The sequence below is a fragment of the Molossus molossus genome, unplaced genomic scaffold (assembly GCF_014108415.1).
Source record: "Molossus molossus isolate mMolMol1 unplaced genomic scaffold, mMolMol1.p scaffold_m16_p_22, whole genome shotgun sequence".
NCBI lineage: Eukaryota > Metazoa > Chordata > Mammalia > Chiroptera > Molossidae > Molossus > Molossus molossus.
In genome coordinates this window covers 20,843,796-20,857,945 of record NW_023425358.1, presented here as the reverse complement: position 1 = coordinate 20,857,945, position 14,150 = coordinate 20,843,796, and the positions used below count along the sequence as shown (strand labels likewise).

The window sequence follows — 14,150 nt, the reverse complement described above, 5'->3', positions numbered from 1 at the left end:
AGGGTTAAACATAGAGATGTCAGACACCCAATTGTTCCATGCCTAGGTGTATACCAGGAGAATTGGAAATGTACGTGTACACAAAAACTTGCACACAAATGTTCATAGCAGCATTTATTTACAATAGCCCTAAAGTGGAAGTAACCCAAATGTCCACCAATAGAAAATTGATTTAAAAATTGTGGTCTATCCATACAATAGAATATTATTTAGCCATGAAAAAGAGTAAGGTACTGATATATACTGTGATGCAGATGAGCCTCGAAAACATTATGCTAAGTGAAAATGACCAGTCACAAAAGGTCACATATTTTATGATTCCCTTTTATATGAAATGTCCAGAATAGTAAATCGATAGAGACAGAAAGTAGATTAGTGGTTGCCAGGGGCTGGGGGGACCTGGGGATGAAGTGTGATAGCTCATGGGTACAGGGTTTCTTTTAGGGTGATGAAATGTTTTTGAATTAGGTAGTGGTTATGGTTGCACAATCTTGTGAATACATGAAAAACCACTGATTATGCACTTTAAGATGCTACATTTGATGGTATGTGAATTGTATCCCAATTTTTCAAAATACAGTGGCAAGTGATGCCTTGCAGGATGTTCAGCATAATCAGTGAGATTAAGCTGGTAAGCACCTGGCCCTTAGCAGGTACTTGATAAACACTTACCCTCCAGCCACTGGGGCAGATGAAGGCTCACATTTGCTTATGTCACAGGGTGGCTTTGAGGATGGTTGGGAAAGACATGTTACATAAACCCAGGGTGAGCAAGATTCTACCCATGAGGTCAGTGAGGTCATCCTGGGCTAGGGGATCCTTTGGCTTAAGAACTGCTTCACTGTTCTTCTGGAATTTGGTGTGTCCACAGGTGTGAGGAGCCATGTACCCCTGCTCCCAGTGACTCCCCCAAATTAAATAACGAATCCCCCTTCCAAGGGGCCCAAACACATATTCAGGGAAGTGCAGCAGAGGAGAGAGAAAGAACTCAGTTATGAGAGAAACCTTTTATTGTCCGCCTTACCCTAGAGCTATACCTAGACCAGGCCCTTCTGCAGGGAACCCTCAAGTCAAGGAGTAGGCAGGTGGGGGCTGACACATCTCCTCTCAAGTGGAATGACAGGAGATGAGGGCCTGCCCTGCTGTCCACTCTCTGGCTGGCCTGAAACAACCCCCACCCCCACCCCTGGTCACCCTCTCTGAGTCCAGGGCCTCTCTACAAGGTGAGGGGACAGGTGAGATGACAACAAAGAGTCCACAACCCTACAGAGGCCCTTGGGATCCCTTAGTGGCCCTAAGCACCGTAAATAAAATAACCCTAAACATTAACCGAGGATCAGGAAGTCCAATGAGTCCTGTATTTTCTCATGATGACAACATGCAATGCCTATTTTGAAACATCACATTCTTGCCAGAAATGTTTTGGTGCCCTGGCACATGCCCAGTGGTGATAATCGGCACATTTCCGGAGCTCTTCTGTACACTGGACCTGGTTCTGAGCATCTCACATGGGTGAGCTCATTGAATCCTTACAACTACCTTATGAGGCAAAGATCATTGTCATTGTCTCTTCCTGTAGATGGGGAAACTGAGGCCTGAGAGGTGGGGTACTTGGCAGAAGGTCACACAGCTGGGAGGGACCAAAGGCTCAACCAAAAGGAATACAAAGGGCTCTCATAGTGGGGAGACAGGAGATCCACTCCCTGGTAGGAGGCGCTGCCAGAGGCAAGAAGGGCTTGGCTGAGGAGGTCGGTATTTCTGCAAGTCTGGAAAGATAATGCTTTCGCTGAATGCAGAATACAGAAAAAGAGCCCTGGCCAGTTTGGCTCAGCGGTTAAAGCGTCAACCTGCGGACCAGAGTCCCAGGTTCGGTTCCCGCTAAGGACATGTACCTCGGTTGCGGTTTGTCCCCGCCCTGGTGGGGTTGTGTGTGGCAACCAATTGATGTGTCTCTCTCACATCGATGTTTCTCTCTCTCTCTTCCTTCCTCTCTCCCTCCCACTCTATCTGAACATAAATGCAAAAATGTCCTCGGGTGAGGATTAAAAAAAAAAGAGAGAGATGCTATAAATTTCATGTTGAGATAACTGCATGATGCCACGTGCAAGCAAGACCCTATAGACCAGTTCAGAGAATAGCAGGTATGGCTGGAAACTACCAGAGAGGGAGGAAGGCAAGGAGGGAGAGGGAAATGGAGCCACTGCAGCCCCGCTGGAGGGACTTGTACAACACAGCTTCGTTCACTCCCTAGGTGTCCCATTGCCTTTCGGGTAAGGTCAAAGTCATTACCACAGCCACTGGGACCTGCTCACCTCCCTACCCTCACTCATACCTCTGTAGCCTGCCACCTTCCTGATTCTCTCCAGTCCCTCAGAGGAGCTGAATCCTCACCCCAGGGCCTCTGCACATGCTGTTCCCATCATCCGAACACTCCACCTACTCAACTGCCACCTGGACATCAAGGTCCAGTCCAAGCTTCACCTTTTCAGGGAAGCCCTTCCTGACCTCCCTCCACCCCAGGCTGGTTCCTGTCCCTGCTCCCCTGACCCTTTCAGAGTACCATAGTACCCTCTGTAGCACTCTTCAGAGTTGTACATTTTTATAACCGTGGGGTTGTCTCTTCCAGACTGTAAATTCCAAGGGTGTGCACTGTGTAGTGACTCCCATCACCCTTCTCTGGAACACACCACAAGCCCTGAAGGTGGCAAGGGCTCACTAAATCCTGAGTGAATGGACGAATGCATGGCCATATGGGTGTGACTATCTGCAGGAGCCCCAGGAAGGCCTTCGGGGTGCAGGACCCAGACACGTCCCCATCCTACATCTAGTATCCCTGCAGCAAGGCCTCCAGAAGTGCAGGCCCACCTGCTGCCAGGCGGAAGCAGGTTTTCTTGGAGCCTTTGCTAAGCCCTCTCTGATCACTTCTCCCCAAGGAAATCAGAATCATATCTCTCACAATACACCAAAGCACATGATCTCTTTTTGGGGAAGCCTTGATGTCAAAGACGCTGACCTTTCCCTTTACGAATAATTTTTCTAAAGCCAGCTCAAAAAATCTCTTCTTTTACTCACTGCGGATGTTCACGTTTTCCTGGAAAATGAACTGAAAAAGAAAAAGCCAAGGCATTTCTCCTGCTTCCTTTAAATAACTCACTTTAGAACAAATTCTACATAAACGACACCTGACAGTCTCAGGGAAAGGGGCCAGTCTTCATGTGAAGGGACAATCCATTTTGAAAAACAGACAAATCACAGTTGCTTTTTAGTCCCTCATTCGACCTATATTTGAGTGACTCACTGTATGTGTCGGGCACCAGCCTTGGTGTTGGGGATAAATTGGCAAGAAAGATTTACAGAGTGAAATGACCATGAGTGCCTTTTACTATCCAGGTTCTGAATGGTGAATAGACACACACGCCAACATCCAGCATGTAGAGGGGCCTGGATAACCCATTTGTTAAGCTGCCCATTCCTGGCCCCAGGCCACAGGAGGGGACAGCACCCAGCCTGGACTTGGTGGTACCCCAGGGTCTAGCAATGCACCTGTGTCCTGAGCAGGATTAATCAGAATCCTTTCCCAGGACTAGTGTCAGTCCCAGGAGACATGCCTGCCTCACCTGTCAGGGTTTCTGAGCCAGGATGTCATGGGTCTGTCACTGTGGAAATCTACCTTCCCCCAACCCATGGGGTGGGGGTGGGGTCCTGCCAACTGGGCGAGGCGAGAACATGGTTGGAGCAGCCAGGGAGGGTGAGTGATTTCCCTGCTTGAAGCCCAAGCCAACAACATGGCGTGTCCCAGCTACACAGGCTATGATGGCAGTCTCTTCTGCTGGTTGGTTTCTTGGCCCTAGCAGAGGGAGTCCTTAGTCCAGCGGCAGCATGAGGATGGGGGCAGGAGGCGAGGGCATGAAGGGAGGAAGTGAGGAAGTAGGATGGGCTCAGAGCCTTTTTTTTTTTTTTTTAATCCTCACCCGAGGATATTTTTACATTTATTGTCAGAGTGGGAAGGAGAGAGAGAGAAAGAGAGAGAGAGAGAGAGAGAGAGAGAGAGAGAGATCTTTGGTCCGCGGGCCGATGCTCTAACCACTGAGCAAAACCGGACAGGGCTCGGAGACTTTTCTTGGTACCAGCTGCATGAGCACAGTAAGTGCAGCACAAGCTCAGAGACTTGGCTCAACAGAGAAGAAAACTGGTGACAGATAGGGGGAACTGGCCAAGGTCCCCAAGGGGCTGTCTACAAACGACAGCCCTGGTCCCAAGGGGACCTGGGGACACAGAGGCGGGACTCACTTGTGGGGATACCAACTACTGGTTTGGAGGAAATGAGCTAGGACAGGTGCTGGAAAAACCTGCTTTCTTCCCCATCTCGCTAGAGACATTGAGGAAATTCTAGGCATTTATCTCGATCTGAAAAAAAGAAACAAATCCTGCAGCTCCGAGGGGAGAAAAGGCCATCAAAGCTTGCTGTCCAGAGGACTACTGGTGGCCATTCAAGGGGTCAGGGGTCCAGGGCACCCTGTCCACAAATTGAATGTGTAATGAAGAGAAGCAGACAATACTGTATTAAAGGAAAATGCTGGACACCTCCACAGTCAAGAAGGCAAAAGGTGAGAACCCTAATACCCATCAATGGATAATGGTTTTAAAAGGTGGTGCATTTGTACAATAGAATATTATTCAGCCATGAAAAGGGATGAAGTACTGACACATGCTACCACCTGGATACCCCTTAAAAACATGCTGAGTGATATAGTCTAGACATCAAAAGTCAATATTATATGATTCCATTTATATGAAATGTCAAAAGTAGGGAAATCCATAGAGACATAGGAGGCATGGGGAGGGACAGCAAATGGGTACAGGGTTTCCTCTGGGGGTGATGAAAATGTTTTGAAACTAGATAGAGGTGATGGGTGCACAACATTGTGAATACACTAAATCCACTGAGTTATTCACTTTAAAATGTTTTATTATTATTGATCTTAGAGAGGGAAGAAGGGAGAGAGAGAGAGAAGCATCAATGTGAGAGACATCGATCAGTTTCCTCCTGTACCCACCCTGACAGGGCATTGAACCTGTAACCTAGGTATGTGCCAACTGGTACTCGAACCCGTGACCTTCTGGTATACAGGATGCCACTCCAACCGAGCCACACCAGCCAGGGCTAAAATGGTTAATTTTATATTATGTGAATTTCAATTAAAAACCACTTTTTAAAGGTAGAGCTTAACAACACAGCAACCCCAGGAAAACCAAGGGGCTGGAAAGCAGTCGGCTACAAAGGGGCAGGAGAGTCAGAGGGCCTTCCACTGCCCTCCTGTCATAGCCGGTTAGCACCTGTCCCAGGGCTCTTGTTTGTTGACTTGGAAAATACTCACCTCAACTTAAAGGCCAGGAAATGAGGCTGCCAGGAGGGCAGGTTCCTGGCTGTAGGAGAGAACAAGTCTAGGGTGAGGCACTGAGTGGCAGGGCGGCCAGGAAAGCTGGTGCAGGCTGAGAAGTCTCAAAGGCAGACTTCCTGAGGAGGGGACTGCCGAAGGCTGGTGATCATGGAATGAGGGGACACACCAGGATTGTGCTGGGGACAACATGCTTGTGCAGCCAGATGAGAGGGAGACCTAGGCAGAGAGACAAGCAGGAAGTCTGGGGCAGCAACACAGGTGAGGACAGCCATGGGCTGAATCAGGGCCCTGCGAAGTGATATGGATTCAGGGAAGGAAAGTGGACAGTAGGGTGCACATGGGCACATGCGTGAACATAAAAACACAAAAAATGCAGATGCACGTGTACATACACATGGACATAAAAAAAATAAAAAAAACACAACTTCCCAGCCACAGTCAAAAATAGACACACAGGCCCGGCCAGTGTGGCTCACTGGTTGAGCGTTGACCCATGCATCAAGAGGTTGCTGGTTCGATTCTCGGTCAGGTCACATGCCCAGGTTGTGGGCCCCATCCCCAGTGGGGGGCATGCAGGAGGTGGCCAATTGATGGTCTTTCTGTCTCATTGATGTTTCTATCTCTCTCTCCCTCTCCCGAAAAATCAATAAAGAAAAAGGAAAAAAAGCAGACACACAGAAACATGTACCACATGTGCTCACATGTGCACATAGGCACAGATGCACCCTCGTCACATACATACAGGACACTTGCAGAGATGGGGCCAGACACACAACTGATGCTCGTACACAATTGGACGCACATACAGCCACAGGCATGCAGACCTGACATAGGCACATGCCATGACATACTGACACACAAATGTGTAAATGGATACACACTTTCCACTGAAAAACTTATCTACACAGGTGCACATGAAGGCTTGTACTGAGAGCAAATGTATTCCTGCTCATGCACACCCATGCAGCTCTGGGAAGGAAGCCCTGGGTAGCCCCATTTAAGACAGCCCTGGCTCTGGAACCTCAGCACCAAGGCTGACCTAGGAAAGTGAGACAAAAATCACAGCCATTGCCCAAAACACCCATTCAGCCAGGCCCAGGGTCAGGGAGGAGCCAGGGCTAGGCCTCGCGTGCCTGCCCACACACTCGTTGCCACCAGCAGCAGACACCCAGCCACCAACGCAGACAGCTGGGATTGCAAGGGATCTTGCAAAATCATACCATCCCTCAGGGTTCAGCTAAAGTGTCCCTTCCCCCAGGGAACCTCCCCAAGGGCCTTCTTTTTGAATTCCAGTTCTGCCATGTCCAACTGTGTGACCTTGGGCAAGACACTTCACTTCTCTGTGCTTTATTTACCCCTGTGTTAAGGGGGATAAAGAATGTGTTGAATATAAGAATTAATGGGTACCCCTCACCGACAAAGGGATGGGGAAGCAGCAGCCCCATGTTCAGTCAGCTAGCTGCAAACTGGGCTCCCCCTCCTGGCTCTTGCTTGGTCCCTTCCCACCCAGTGGAATCCTGGGGCCTGGTGGAACGTTAAGAAGGTGTACAGTTTATTCTCCCCTCCACATAGGACCAAGAATCCAGCTTTGGAGCAACTTGACAAGCATGGAACCACACGGCCTTGCGTGGCAGGGGTGGGAGTAAGGACTTTAAACCCTGAATTTCTGCTTAAATATCTTCTAGGAGGACTTAAGAGGTCACTTCCTCTGTACGGACATGAAAATCAGAAAGGGTGGAAATGAGCCACTGACTCTCCCTGCCTGAGGTTTCCTCATCTCCTGTCCCCACCCACCCAAGAGCCCCCCACCCAGGTCCACATCCTCCCTGCAGATGCCAGACACTGGGCTGGCAGTTGGAGGGCTGAGAGTACCTTCCCACTCCCTGAGGGACGTGGGCAGGACCCTCCCAGGCCCAGGCTGCTGTCTTTATGACGACAAGTAGTCAGACTCCACAGTCTGGGGCCATGACTCTCGCACCAGAAGTGGCTGTGCTCATGTGGGCAGATGAACTGGGGCTCCGGGGCTGGGAGGCCAAGGGCGTGGGCTGCATGTCAGCGAGCACCCCCAACCCCAGTCATGAATGGCCCAAGCTGAGCCCAACCCCAGGCCTGGGCTGACCAGACTGACTTCTTTGCCCTAAAATCTTCCCAGAGCTCGGGTAGGACTAAGACATGGTTCCGTGAACCCCCATCTCAGCCTGGGACAGCTCAAGACCTGTCTGATGACAACATCCAGGCATCAGCAGTGGGTGAGGTCTAGGGTCATATCCCTGGAAAGTACCCCTTCTCAGCTGAGTGTCTCCCAGGTCCCGCCCAACCCTGACCTCAGTGGGTCTCGGTCTCCCTAGCACTCCCAGAGCAGATCTTTCTGTAACTCGCTCAAGGTCGAGAGCTGGCCCAGTGACCTTCAAGGATACCCTGGCAGCTAAAAACCCTGTACCTAGACACACACACATGAAGAGACACTCCTGGGTATGCTGACCTCTGGGCTGGGGTCCGAGTCAGACCAGTTCGCTGGGCATGCCTGTGGCCCCCTCACTCAGGCCAGTCCCGTGGGCAGCCCCAAGAACTGATGTTGGGTTTGAGGGACTGGGTGAGGCCTGAGGCGCTTGAAAGCCAGGATGACAGAAACACTGAAATCAAGCAGGGACTCAGAGGGAGACAGACAGGTAGACAGATCCTCAGAGCTGAATATGGGGCCAGGAGCTCTCTAGCTACACGTCAAACAGCCCCAATAATTCTGGTTCTAAAACCCACCCCAGTCCAGGTCATCACTCGAGTCAGGCACGGTCCATGACAGACCCTACAGGGAGAAGTCGGACCCCACATCCCCAAAAACGAAAGACAAATTATAAAGAAATGCCCCCTACCCAGGAGGCATAGGATCCTGAAGGAACTGACTCCTGGATCTCCATGCACATGGGGAAACTGAGGCCAAGCGTAAATGGCTGGCCCAGGGTCCCCAACTGCTCACTTACCGGGCCAGGATGCGCTCTCAGCTCCTCTGATCTGTAGGCCCCAGGTCCCCAGGGCCAGGGCGGGCGCACTGCCAGAGGCCTGGTCCCAGTTCTGACTTTTCTGGGGAGCCACCGCAAGCTCTGACTACGACGAAGTCACACCCTTCTTCCCTTCCTGGGTGCGGGCGGGTCTGGGCTGAAGGCACCTGATAACCTCCCTGCTGCATCTATGGGGCCCCACCAGGCCACAGTGGAATCCCAGCCTCTCAGAGTAGGGAGGTGGCCTCTCCATGACAGGAAACTTGGACCCAGACATGCTGGCCCAGGCATGTAGCCATCAAGAGCAGAGTGAGCTCCAGGTGGGCTCCAGGCCTCTGCCCTGTCCTCCTGGCCTGGAGAAGTCCAATGTGCGGATTCCCAAGTTCCCACTCTGGCTGGCCCTGGCCTCCATCCACCACTATGCCAGGAGAGTCCTGGTGGCAAGAAGTCACTGATCTCTTGGCCAGCAGGGACTCCTGTGAAAGATAGCTATAGTCAGGCGTGGTCCAAAAGAAATAAGGCAGCAGCCTAGAAAAAAGGTGCTCTTGGGCCCTCCTTGAGGTTTCACAACCGATCAACCATGGTGGCAGGGACAGCTGGAGGATCCTCAGGCAGGAGGGTCTGGGAGTTTCTACCCATGTTCAGAACCTTCTGGGCTATTCTGGGAGTAGCAAAGAATGAAGAAAGAGCCCAAACTTCAGAGCCAGGCAGCCCTGGATGGGAATCATGTAACCTTGGCTAAGTCATGTCACCTCTCAAAGTTTTGGTTCCTCATCTAAAATGGCAATGGTTCAGCTACCACTGTCGAGGTGACAACTGAGTGAGGTGAGGTGAACTCAACCCTAAGCCAGCTACACGAAGAGACCAGGACCTCGGGCAGCGGGTCCGAGGAGCAGTACAGCACCCGTGGCTGAGGCTCAGACAATCACCAAAGACCACAGCCCAGCCTGGTCACTATAAGCCCTTTATTAACAAGTTGATTAAAAAAGAAGAGAGAGCTGTAAAAATACTTTTCTTGGAGGCCCCATGATGGGGAGGCACTGTCAGAACTCACCTCGTCAGGGAAGACAACCCAGCCAGAGGCAGAACGGAGATTAGGGCCCTGTCCAGGGAGCAGCTGGCCCGGGGTAGGGTGTGGAGGGGGGATGTCTCAAGCCTCAGGCAGGGAATGTGCAAACGCCGAGGCTGGGCTGGGAGTGATGGATCGAGGGCTTCCTTGTGGAAGCCCGGAGCACCATGTTCCCCTGTGTGGGCAGACACGCATTTCCACGTGAGAGCCGGTGCCTGCACGCAGCTTACATATGGAGAGCTGAAGGAGGGGTCCCCTGCATGAACGGGGGAGGGAGAGGGCGATAGCTCATCCAGAGCTTGAGGAAATAGCTTAGATAAGTCTCTGGAAGCCTGGGCGTAAGGGAAGAACACAGAGGCTGCTGTTCCCCTCTGGCCTCAGGAGCCGAGGCCCTCCTGCCGTCGCTGGAGGACTTCGATGACACTGCTGATGCCATCCTCGGGCACCTGTGGGTAGATCAGGGGAGGAAGGGGTCAGGGCCACCCCAACTTCCTGGCTCATTGGGACTATCTCTTGTCCCACCACCCTTCTGGGTCTCAGTATCCCTTCGGGAGCCCCTACCCCAACCCATGGTGCTCACCAGGGCGTGGTCAAAGTTGAAGGTGCTGATGTAGTAGGCAGAGATATCTGCCGCAGCGAGGGGACCCGCGATCTGGGCCACAATCCCACATTCATCTGAGAGTTGAGGAGGGGTCCATGTGATCAACCCAGTCACCCCACAGGCCCTTCCCAAGCCCTCAACACACAGGGAGCAGTCCTCACCAAAACCCAGGGGCTGTCCTCCAATGCGCACCATCCTCCACAGCTCTCCCGAGGAGCTGGTCAGCAGAAGGTCACTGGGGAACCTGGGGAGGCAGGTGGCCTGGTGACTTCAGAGTCTGACATTCTACCTCCTTCCTCCCTGGGCCTGGCTTAGGGTCTGTGGCCCACCCTCGGTCAGGGGTCACCTACTTTTTCTGCGTCTCTGCATCCATGACGATGGAGATGTAGCCCTCGATGAGGGAGAAGGCAAAGAACGTGATGGAACTGGGTCCAGGATCACCAGAGGCTGCCTCTTTGGGAACACTGGTAATGGATAGGAGGCTCAGGTACTTTGCTGGGTACCCAGCCTGCTCCATCTCCTCCCAGTCAGCCTTGAGACCCCTGGGCAGGCCCTCCTGTCTCTGGGTCACTTTCCTTCCCTGTCCTAGGACTCTGATCTTCTGATGGTGGCAGGTGGGGGTGGGGAAGGACAATGAACCCTGCCTGTTCCAAAGGACCTCAAGGCCAGACAGCCCAATCAGGGCATGGCTCTCGGGAGCTCTGCCCACACTACAGGAGAGGGCTCCAACTGTAGCATTGGGACCTTCCCCGAACATCAGTGAAGAGCACATGGGCATCACAGACTGCCAGGAACCAAAGACACAGAACAGGGTACAGAGCTGAAGAATCAAGGGATGGGTGGGAGGTGGTGAGACAGAGCATAGGGAATAATGATGTGAGGACAAAGAGACTAAATGCAAACAAGGCCCACCTGTGGGAGTAGAAGAGGACATCGATGAGGGTGGTGGCAATAGCTGGCAGTGTTTCAGGGTCCAGTGTGAGGACACAAAAACGGTTCTGTGGGCTCTGGATTGGATGCACCGTGGGGTTGGGCCCTGTCAGTGGGGAACCAGGAGGTGGAGAGTGAAAAGGCACGTGGGCTGGGGCGCCCCCTGGTGGTTGGGTGTAGCATCCTATTTTACAGACATTTGCCTTGGTTTCCCCAGCCCCACCTCCCCATCTTGTGAGGCCCTCAGTGTCAGCTACTCTCCCCACATGCACAGACACACCACACAAGCAAAGGGCCTCAGTGGGAAGAGGAGCCCCCCACCCAGGTCTGGGTGTCAGAGGGCACCCTCACCATGTTGAGCTCGGGGAAAACCATTGCTGGAATCATCCCTGGCAACAGGCACAGGCTCCCCGCCCACCTCTCGGTAAATGTCAAACTCCTGGGCCAGTGTGTGGATCACCACAGACAGGTCCTGCTCCCGCACCTGGGCCACAGAAAGATGGCATATCATATGAGTCCCCAGGCAGCCATACCCATCCTTTCCTACATCGGCACCTGTGGGAAACTCACCAGGATGAAGTCCGTCTGGTAAGTGGACAGCATCAGCACAGACACGTGGTGCTCAGCCAGTGGTGCAATGACTGAGCGGGCAATCTTTGTGACCCCAGCAGCTTGCACTGCTGCACCGCTGTGGGATGACACATTCATCACCAGCCATGTGGCCTCAGCCACTTGCAGAAACTCGGATGGGGGCAGTTCTGCAGGCAGAGGGCACATGACCAGTCAGGGTCTACAGGGATGACCCCTGCCCCTCATTTTCCCTGTGCCTTGGTTGGCTCTACCAAGGTAAGGCAAGGTATGGAGACTTGGGCTATCCCTTCCCCCAAGTTCTGCTCCTGACATCTGCATGTATGCAAGGACTGAGATGTGCCTCAGGTGCTGGCCTGCCAGGCACTGAAACTTTCCAGTTAAGGTCGGAGCTCCAAATTTAGACAGACCTGGGTTCAAATCCCAGCTTCGCCATTTACTTGCCGTTGACCTGGTGCAAATGATTTAACTTCTCTGAGTCTCAGTTTCCTCATCTGTAAAATGGGATGACAGTATGTACCTCATGACAGTGATCTCTGTGGGTTAACAGAGGCGTTATACCGCGTGGAGCCACAAGAGGGCACCAGTAGATCAGGTTGGCTGGGGGGAATGCCCTTTCCCCTTAACAGACCCAAACTTTCCTGCAGTACAAACAGGGAAACCAAGGCCTGAAGCAGCGCAGTGGGAAATGGGTCAAGCCCCATTTGGCTGGCCTGAGACTTTAGGCCTGTGAGGATAGGTCAGGCTGGCAGGAGCAGGAGCCAGATGTCATTTCCAGAGGCCAGGGAGGGGGCAGGCTGGCGTCTAGTCCAGACCAGGGGCTGAGGCCAGGGTGGCTGCTAATTGCCCAAGCGTAACTAAGAGGCCCCTCCCCCCCATCCCCGTTCCCAGGACCCTGCCCAGGGCTGGCTGCCTGCTCCAGCATTCCTTCCCCAACCCTCAGCCTTCTGGAGTTCCCAGACAGCAAGGGAGGGGATGACCAGCACCAGAGAGAAGTCCAGGGGGGAATAATGGCCAGGGGGATATAACTGCCGCCGGAACCCCTGATTCTTGCCAGCAAGCATAACTGAGGCCCTGCTGCCAGCCTGAGGCTGCTAAGTGCCCTTCACACACAGCCTGTGTATAAAGCCCTCATGGGACCCTATTAGATCAGAACCATAACTATACCCATTTTATATAAGAGGAAACAAACAGCTCAGAGAGGGGAAGTGACTTGCTCAAGGGCACACAGCCAGCGAGTGGTGTAGTCCAAGTTGAACCAGATCCATCTGCCTTCAAAGCCTCAGCTCCTAGGTCACTGGACCCCAGCATCTAGTGAGAATCCCGAAAAGAGAGAAGCGCGACATCCCTCCCCAGCCCAGCCCCCACCTTTGAAGCCCTCCTCGTCCACCATGAGCGTGTAATCCTCGGGAGTCTCCGTCAGGCTGAAGAATTTGCACCTGGTTGGGGGTGGGAACATCTTCAGCCGGGTCGGGAGGAGGGGGCGGATCTATCCGCCGGTAACGACCCCTTTGCCCGACGCCTCCCTGCCCACTCAAGCCTCAATTTTCTCCCCATGGCAACGGGGTGTGGGCCCTATCTTCGGAATCGCGAACTGTTTTTTGCCTCCCACCTCCGCATGAGGGAGGAGATGACCCACGGCGACAGCCCAGGGGCGTCAGACTTGGAGTCGCCTAGACCGGTCCCTCTGACCCGATGGGAGGCGTCTGCAAGAAGCTCCCCTCAGTCGCCAGGAAGGAATACCCCCATTTGATACTACTCAGAGTTAAGCACTGCCCACCTTAGGCTGTTTGCGCCTTAACTGGCCCCGGATAGGCGGCGGTCCCAGGGAGGGTAAGGCCAAGCCGGATGGCGGCCGGGTGGTGGGGTGGAAGGGCCCTCCCCGCCCGTTCTCGTTCGCCCCCACTCGCCCGCGGTGACTCTAATCTCCCGACCCGGTCCCGGAGCCATAGTGGAGCCCACCCTAATCTGTGGCCCCGAACCCGGGCGCGCACCGGCTTCGGCAGGGCAGGAATAGCAGCTTGATGAGTGGGTGGGTGTAGAGCCAGAGACCGGAGCGCGCGAGGCTCAGCACCCGTACCCGGTGCTCTAGGATGTGCAGCTCCATCGCGGTTCGCGCGGAACCGATCCGCACGCCAGCCAGACCCAGGCCGCGCCGGGGGCGGGGCGGGGAGGCGGTGCCGGGGGCTTAAAGGAGCCGCTGTGCATCCTAGTTCACACCTCCCTCTACGCCTCAGACCCGCCCAGCCCTGCGCCGCGTCCGGCTCCCTGACGGCCACGCCCTGCGGGACGCGCAGCCTATCAGAGATGACCACGCCTCTTCTAACTCTGGAGCCTCACACTGCTCCTCCAGTCCGCGGAGCCCCGCCCCGACTAACTCCGCCTCTCTAACTTTGGTTTAGGACTCACCAGCTGACCCCACCCCCATCTTTCAGACCCCGCCCATGCCGCGCCTCTTCTCGGGGCTGCACCCATTCCGCAAGTTGCCGGTGGATCCTGGGGTGGGAATCTTGCAGGAGACATGGGGTTGTTTCTATCTTTCAAGCCCCCAAATGGGTCCAATG

The 14,150-nt window shown here is 53.7% G+C and overlaps 1 protein-coding gene and 1 long non-coding RNA gene across 3 annotated transcripts; both read right to left on the bottom strand.

Moving 5' to 3' along the window:
• Positions 1-4,984: 4,984 nt before the first annotated feature.
• LOC118639916 lies at positions 4,985-8,499 on the bottom strand. Its single transcript, XR_004961313.1, has 3 exons — positions 8,381-8,499; positions 5,379-5,618; positions 4,985-5,164 (listed from the first exon to the last, which is right to left on the bottom strand). It is a non-coding gene; the product is annotated as an uncharacterized LOC118639916 (long non-coding RNA).
• Positions 8,500-9,345: 846 nt separating this feature from the next.
• CASTOR1 (cytosolic arginine sensor for mTORC1 subunit 1) lies at positions 9,346-13,732 on the bottom strand. Of its 2 annotated transcripts, none has more exons than XM_036276690.1 (9): positions 13,581-13,732; positions 12,955-13,025; positions 11,569-11,756; positions 11,350-11,482; positions 10,981-11,104; positions 10,419-10,532; positions 10,230-10,312; positions 10,048-10,142; positions 9,346-9,913 (listed from the first exon to the last, which is right to left on the bottom strand). In XM_036276690.1, exons 1-9 carry the CDS (start codon positions 13,691-13,693, stop codon positions 9,845-9,847), a joined length of 990 nt encoding a protein of 329 aa, XP_036132583.1. In that variant the 5' UTR covers positions 13,694-13,732; the 3' UTR covers positions 9,346-9,844. The 2 variants fall into 2 exon arrangements, with proteins under 2 accessions (XP_036132583.1, XP_036132584.1); XM_036276691.1 differs by having other exon boundaries at positions 13,199-13,698.
• Positions 13,733-14,150: the final 418 nt, after the last annotated feature.

Bases quoted from the DNA above. Each gene is read 5' to 3' on its own strand.
- CASTOR1 (XM_036276690.1), bottom strand. From the start codon at position 13,693: ATGGAGCTGCACATCCTAGAGCACCGGGTACGGGTGCTGAGCCTCGCG. The intron at 11,757-12,954 runs GTGGGGGCTGGG...CTCTGCCTGCAG, and splicing joins GGACGAGGAGGGCTTCAAAG to AACTGCCCCCATCCGAGTTT. The intron at 10,533-10,980 runs GTGGGCCTTGTT...ATCCATTACCAG, and splicing joins GTCCTCTTCTACTCCCACAG to TGTTCCCAAAGAGGCAGCCT.